This window comes from Apium graveolens, chromosome 3 (assembly GCF_009905375.1).
Source record: "Apium graveolens cultivar Ventura chromosome 3, ASM990537v1, whole genome shotgun sequence".
Classification (NCBI taxonomy): Eukaryota; Viridiplantae; Streptophyta; class Magnoliopsida; order Apiales; family Apiaceae; genus Apium; species Apium graveolens.
In genome coordinates this window covers 94,779,852-94,787,102 of record NC_133649.1, presented here as the reverse complement: position 1 = coordinate 94,787,102, position 7,251 = coordinate 94,779,852, and the positions used below count along the sequence as shown (strand labels likewise).

At 34.9% G+C, this 7,251-nt stretch overlaps 2 protein-coding genes across 2 annotated transcripts; both read left to right on the top strand.

Moving 5' to 3' along the window:
- The first annotated feature begins 371 nt into the window (after window positions 1–371).
- On the top strand, window positions 372–3,125 carry LOC141714445 (uncharacterized). The gene is made up of 6 exons (XM_074517964.1): window positions 372–900; window positions 1,075–1,548; window positions 1,945–2,094; window positions 2,199–2,387; window positions 2,537–2,642; window positions 2,711–3,125. Exons 1-6 carry the CDS (start codon window positions 372–374, stop codon window positions 3,123–3,125), a joined length of 1,863 nt encoding a protein of 620 aa, XP_074374065.1.
- A 36-nt stretch (window positions 3,126–3,161) lies between these two features.
- LOC141714444 (uncharacterized) lies at window positions 3,162–4,950 on the top strand. Its single transcript, XM_074517963.1, has 4 exons — window positions 3,162–3,564; window positions 3,658–3,921; window positions 4,036–4,223; window positions 4,288–4,950. Exons 1-4 carry the CDS (start codon window positions 3,162–3,164, stop codon window positions 4,948–4,950), a joined length of 1,518 nt encoding a protein of 505 aa, XP_074374064.1.
- The last annotated feature ends 2,301 nt before the right edge of the window (window positions 4,951–7,251 follow it).

The window sequence follows — 7,251 nt, the reverse complement described above, 5'->3', positions numbered from 1 at the left end:
TCCCATTTGTACGTTTTGTTATTACATGTTTCTTGATATGCGAATTTATAAAAAATTATACCTTGCTGGGATTGATCCCATTATTACCATTCACTGATTTGTATGCTGAAGTATTTGTTCACTCTTCAGTAGTGATAGGAAAAAGACCTAATATTGAGAAGATTTCTACAGATCCCATGTGTACGTTTTGTTATTACATGTTTCCTGATATGCGAATTTATAAAAATTGATCCCTTTATTACCATTCACTGATTTGTATGCTGAAGTATTTGTTCACTCTTCAGCAGTGATGGGAAAAAGACAGTGGTACATCCTCTATGAATAATGGTGATGCATTGTCAAAGTCTAATAAAATATTTGAACATGGATAAATGAGTCAACCTGCGACGTCTCCTTTACATACAAGTTTTCATAATCCCCATGAACTGAAGTCAAGAAAGAATAAAGGAAAGGATAAAGAACAAGTATATCCAGAAAAGTGGAATTTGATATCAGATTTTGACAATATGGTTGAATTTGTGGATTCAGAGTCAAGTGATTCAGATGTTGGAATTGATGATATGTATCATGATGACATGGAAGAGGTAATACTGAATCAGAATTTGTGGCGTGGATATATGGATCTTGGTCCTCCGTCAAAGTTGTGCAATAAATGTGGTGCTACTATGTGGAACGAAGAGCGTAATAATAAATCATGTCCGCGTAAAGAGCCCACATTTTCTATGTGTTGTCATAATGGTCAGATACATTTTCCAAAAGAAAGGCCGCCACCAGAACCACTAGCTTCTTTGTTACTTGGTGGTGAGAAATCGAGGCATTTTAAACAGTACATAAGAGTGTACAACTGCATGTTCCAATTCACTTCCATCGGTGGTAAGATTGATAACTCAATAAACAGAGGTAGCTCTCCGTATTATTTTCCCTTATAAGGTCAAAACTATCATTTGGTTGGGAGTTTAGTACAATTAGATGGATCTTCACCCAAATTCTGCCAGCTCTACATATACGACACGCAGAATGAGGTTGAAATTAGAATCAATACAATGTGAGGTGCTTCTGACAATGTTGATCCAGATATTGTCGAGGAACTTTTAGGTATATTAGACAAGAACAATGAGTTAATCAAAGCTTTTCGCATGGCTCAGAATCGATTTGAAAATGAAGAGCTGGATGAGTTTAAGTTAGTCCTCATATCATCCCAATCTTCTAGCGATAGACCAAACCATATTACTCCATCTGATGAAGTTGCTGCTTTCATTGTTAGTGATGATACGGATACCGGTGGTTTTAGAGACACGGTTGTGAATTCCAAACAAGAAGGATTGAAGAGGATATATGAAACAGATCCAAATTTCATGCAGTTGCAATATCCACTACTGTTTCCTTGGGGAACCGAGGGTTATCATAAACGTATACCTCTGATAAGCAATAAATATTCTGAAATAGAGAATTTAGATGATGAATACCTTGATCTTGACTCAACACAGAGGCGGCATGTTTCACTAAGAGAGTATTATTGTTACAAGATTATGATACGCACTTCTGAAGGTATTTATTAGAAGTATGCAATATGATTAGAATATAAAATACATAATGGCTATGTGCATATTCTCACCATCATCTCATTAATTTAGGTTTAACGCCACACCTTGCTGGACATTTGTGACAACAATATGTTGTGGAATCAGTTTGCTGCCATTGAACAATATAGATTAGACTGGGTTTGAACGCATCAAACTACCATCCGTATTGATTTGTATAATTATGTGCGTGATGCTCTCAGTAAAGGAGACCATGATCCAATGCATGTTGGAAAAGCTGTTATACTGCCTGCTTTATTCACTGGATCCCAACGATACATGTCTTAATACTTTAAGGATTCCTTGGCAATATGTCGTGCAATTGGTCATTCATCCTTATTTCTCACCATGACTTGCAACTCAGAGTGGCCAGAGATACAAGAAATGCTTAAATTGTTGCCCAATGTTGATCATGTTGATGCACCAAATATTGTTTCTCGCGTGTTTAAACTGAAGCTTGATCAACTATTAGATTTGATTAAAAAGAAGAAGTACTTTGGAAAGTGTATAGGAGGTAAATTTATTTTACTGGATACCGACAAATTTACATTTAATTTTTTTAATCATATCTACACACATGCATAGATTTAATATTTTCTTTACTAATGTTTTGCACAGTTATGCATGTAATTGAATTCCAGAAGCGTGGTTTGCCACACGTGCATATGCTAATCTGGATGAGCCCTGAAAGCAGACCTAATTCTATTAAAAAGGTTGACCAGTTGGTTTCTGCTGAAATACCATATAAGAATTCTGATCCAATAGCATATGAAGCTGTTAAAAACTACATGATGCATGGACCCTGTGGTAAAGACTTATACACATCTCCATGTATGGTTAAAGGAAAATGCATGCGTCATTTCCCAAAGAGGTGTGAATAAATAGAATGATACATATGTTCTGTAATAAGTCTATTTTAATATTAGTCTCGACGCCTGTAATGTTTTATTTTGCAGGTTTAATGGTAATACCTATTTTGACGATTGTGGTTTTCTTGTTTATCGGAGGAGTAACACTGGTAGAGTCATCAACAAAAAAGGGATCAACCTTGACAATCAATATGTAGTTCCATACAATCGAGATCTTTTGTTGCGGTTTCAGTGTCATATAAATCTGTAAATTTGCAACAGTTCAAGATCGTTGAAATATCTCTTCAAGTACTGTTTAAAGGGTCATGACACTGCTACAATGTTGTTGAAGAAGAAAAGTAACAAATCAGGGAGTGAACAAACTGCAAGATCCGTGAAGAATTTGGATGAGGTAAAGAATTTTCTTGATGGTAGATATGTTTGTGCATCTGAGGCATCGTGGAGGATTTTTGGGTTTGACATTCACCATCGTTCCCCAAGTGTTGAATGCTTACCAATAGATTTGCCCGGTCAGAAGTACCTGAATTTTCAGAGTTCTGCAGATTTGGAGAATGTGTGCAATAACGCGACTTCTAAAAAAAGTAAACTAGAGGCTTGGTTTGTAGCTAACAGTGAATTTCCACAAGCTCGAAATTTTACGTATTCTGACTTTCCCACCCAATTTACATGGATATAGAAAACTGCTAAATAGAAGCTTGGACAAAGAGGTGATATGGTTGGGAGGTTAGCAGAGGTTCATGCAAAAACTGGTGAATTATTGTATCTTCGAATGTTGTTACTTAGATGTAAAGGTGCTTTATCTTTCTCTCAGTTGCGCACTATTGATGGAACTACATATGATACATTTAAGGAAGCATGTGGTGCTCTTGGTCTGTTGAATAATGACAAGCAATGGCATGATGCTTTGGAAGAAAATGCATTCTCAGCTATGCCAACCCAAATTCAGGCTATGTTTGTTAACATACTGGCATATTGTTCAGTGTCTGATCCGCTTGCACTATGGGAGAAACACTGGCCAGCATTGTCAGACGATGTTCTTTATATTAGGCGTAAGATTTCAGATAACATTCATTTAACACTGTCCGAGTATGAAATCCAGAACTATGCTTTAGCAGGTATGTGATCAGTATTAAATACATAATACGTTTCTTACTTTGTAGTATTATTTTTATTTAGATGTCGGAACATTTAACAATTTTTTTGTGCAGAAATTGAAAAGTTGTTAAATGATATTGGTAAGTCCTTAAGAGATTTTCATATGATGCCATTTCCTGACGAACAATTTTTCCATACTTTTGTCAATCGTCTCATTATTGAGGAAACTAGCTACAATAAAGAAGAATTGAGACTTAATCATGACAAAGCACATAAAAATTTGAACTCAAGGCAGCTGGATGTATATAATGCAGTTGTTGATAATGTAAACAGAAATAAAGGTGGAATGTTTTTTGTTTACGGGAGCGGTGGATGCGGTAAAACGTTTCTTTGGCAAACTCTTTGTTCACGTTTTTGATCAGAAGGAAAGATTGTTCTTCCTGTTGCAGGCTCAGGAATTGCTGCTACACTTCTTCCTGGTGGCTGAACAGCTCATTCTAGGTTTAAAATACCGCTTAAATTAGATCAGAGTTCTATTGCTGGAATAAAACATGGTACAAACATTGCAGAGTTGATGCAGCACACAAGTCTTATGATACAGGATGAAGCTCCAATGCAGCATCACTATGCATTTGAAGCCGTGGACAGAAGCTTGCGAGACATAATGGCTGCCGTTGATGTAGAACTGAGGAAAAAGACCCTTTGGTGGTATTACAGTTGTTTTTGGAGGCAATTTTTGACAGATATTACCTGGTCTGCCTAAGGCTGGAAGGGCTGAAATAGTGAATGCATCATTTAACAAATCTCGGCTTTGGAAATCTTGCAAGGTCTTTCTTCTCACTCGAAACATGAGGTTACATTCTGATAATTCTGAAGCTAGAAATAAAGTAATAGATGACTTTAGTAAATGGAAGCTTGAGATTGGAGACGGAAAAGTTGAATGCATTGATACTCATCGTGCAGATGTTGAAACTGAGTTTGTAGTTCCTGATGAATATGTTGTCAAGAATCCCTTGAAAAGTCCCATTAAAACCCTAATTGTCATTATATATCCAGATTTTCAGAATAACTTGCATTCACAGGAGTATCTGAGATTGAGATCTATTTTGACTCCAACAAAAGTTGTAGTTAATGACATCAATGTACATATTCTTGAGAGAGTTCCGGGTAATATGCATACTTATCTCAGCCAAGATTCAATTGAAGACAGGGGTGTTGACGATAGTGACTTTGATTCATCATTTCCAGTTGAGTATTTGAACTCCATAAATATGCCATGTATGCCTAAACATGAGTTTAAACTAAAGGTTGGAGTTGTTGTTATGTTGATGAGGAATTTAAATCAGATTATGGGTCTATGCAATGGTACAAGGATGATAGTTACTGGCTGCAAAAAAAAAGTATAGAATGTCAAATTCTCTGTGGATCTCAAGTTGGTACGAAACATCTAATTCCAAGAATCGATATGGTCCCAACAGACACAAATTGGCCATTTGAATTTAAAAAACACAATTTCCTCTCCAAATATGTTTTTCCATGACTGTGAACAAGAGCCAAGGTCAATCATTGGACATAGTTGGATTATATCTTCCTCGACCCGTATTCTCTCATGGTCAGTTATACGTTGCAATATCCCGTGTTACATCTCCAGAAGGACTACATATTCTTTTTGATGACGATAATGGGAAAAGCACAAATATAACATCAAATGTTGTGTTTGAAGAAGTTTTCTACAACCTTCCTAAATTGTGATAATATTTGATTTAACTAACTCATTGTAATTGTTTGACCATGAGTATTTTGTACTTGAAATCCTTATTTCATGGTATGTGATTTGTTTAACAGTTGAATTTGATTTTATTATTATAATTTTATGTCATTTCGTTTGGAAAAACAATTTATTGTATTTAAAAATAATAAAAAAGAATGGCATGTATATAACAAAGCTGTATAATTAGTTCCCACTAATCCATCTAACTAACTTGATACTGAGCCAATCACATTGATCCTCATCGTATAAATTTATAATTTATCCAATCAAAGTGTATATTTATGATTCAGTTAAAGGCTGATTGGATTATCCCTTTACAGGCCTTATGTCACGTATTAAAAGGGAAAGATCAAGTTCGCAATATATGTTTGTCGTGCACTTCATTCAACAGCATGCCATCAATTATCATTCCCGTTAATGTAGGGTAATGGACTACAAAAAGACCACCACGTCTGTGTGATATTCTAAGTTCAGTACCTCGATTAAGAATAGAACATGTAAGCTCTCTCAGGAGTTTTGACTTTTAAATTATAATAATAGATCATCCTGTTTAATATAAATTACAAATTATTTTCACGGAATCTTTCAAAGATGGAAGCCCTCATGTTTGAACACATTTTAAGTCTTGAGAAGTCTAGGTCAGATTGGAAGATCAAGGCAAGAGTTACAAGAATGTGGCCTACTGTGTCTTCTGAATCAGGAATAACGAAAGGCTGGAATCTCATTCTTCTTGATGATGATGTAACTACCTAATCTGTTGATTTCGTTCTATATTGATTATGTTTACATTTTTAGAATGGATATTTATGATTATACTTTTCCACTTTATACTATGTGCAGAATACTCATATTCATGCATTTGCTTTTGCTGATACTTGGAAACTTATTGGAACGAATATTGTTGAAGGAGCTGTTTATATTATTGACACGTTTATGGTTAGGGATGCTTCTGGGAATTTAAAGCCTGTTTCTACAGACACATCTATAAGATTTACAAATGCTACCACTTTCCAACCATGCACCAATTATGTTATGATTCCAAAATATAAATTTAAATTTATGGATTTGGGTGATTTGATGGATGAATCCAGAAAATATGGTCATAAAGAGAATCCATAATTTGCTATAGGTTACTTCGACTTTCCAATTTGGCTTATTATTATTTGTATTAACAATTATTATAAAAGTTCTGACTGCAATCCATGAGTTTATATATTGTAGATATAATTGGAGTTGTTGAAGACTTTATTATAGTAAGCAAAATCCCCACTAAGTTTGGAGATAGGGATATTGTTCGATTCAAGATTTGTGATGCAAGGTTATTCTTTTAATTCAACATACAATTTTTTATTAATTTTTACGTCGTTATCAATTTTGGGACCTTGATCAATAAATAATTAAATGTTTACTTGATTACATTTTAGCAACAAGCACAGGGTTGGTATATGGGGAGATATGGCGAAAGTTGTCAGTGATCAATATGAGGAATATAACCATGAGGAAAATGTTATTGTAACCTTGACAAGCGTAAAGCTAGGAACATACAACGGTTTGATCTTTAGTATTTTATGCTATATACTAATTTTTCAGTAAGGTTATACACGGTTATATTAAATTACATTTTATGTAAGATACATATTGCTTTAAAACTTTAGATACGCTTCAAATCAGCAGCTTGGCATCCTCGAAAGTGTACTTCAATCTTGATGATGAGTGTGTACTTGAGATGAGAAACAGGTACAATCTTATAAACATTTACTCCTTTTCCATATTTTGTCAAGATTGCATATGATATGTACATTATATAATGTGTAGGCTTGAACTTGAAGGCTATAAGCCGTCGAGGGATGATGCGGATAATAGCTATGCATTAACATTGGCCTCTCCTTATGAGTTTATAAATCTGAAAACATTAGTTGACAATGTTGCTGGCAGT

What these genes read in the sequence shown, in the direction of transcription:
- LOC141714444 (XM_074517963.1), top strand. Translation starts at nt 3,162, where the DNA reads ATGGTTGGGAGGTTAGCAGAGGTTCATGCAAAAACTGGTGAATTATTG. An exon ending in CCAGAACTATGCTTTAGCAG is followed by an intron (nt 3,565 to 3,657) that starts GTATGTGATCAG and finishes TTTTTTGTGCAG; the next exon opens with AAATTGAAAAGTTGTTAAAT. An exon ending in ACATAATGGCTGCCGTTGAT is followed by an intron (nt 4,224 to 4,287) that starts GTAGAACTGAGG and finishes AATTTTTGACAG; the next exon opens with ATATTACCTGGTCTGCCTAA.
- LOC141714445 (XM_074517964.1), top strand. Translation starts at nt 372, where the DNA reads ATGAGTCAACCTGCGACGTCTCCTTTACATACAAGTTTTCATAATCCC. An exon ending in CTTTGGAAAGTGTATAGGAG is followed by an intron (nt 2,095 to 2,198) that starts GTAAATTTATTT and finishes TGTTTTGCACAG; the next exon opens with TTATGCATGTAATTGAATTC. An exon ending in TCAACCTTGACAATCAATAT is followed by an intron (nt 2,643 to 2,710) that starts GTAGTTCCATAC and finishes AATTTGCAACAG; the next exon opens with TTCAAGATCGTTGAAATATC.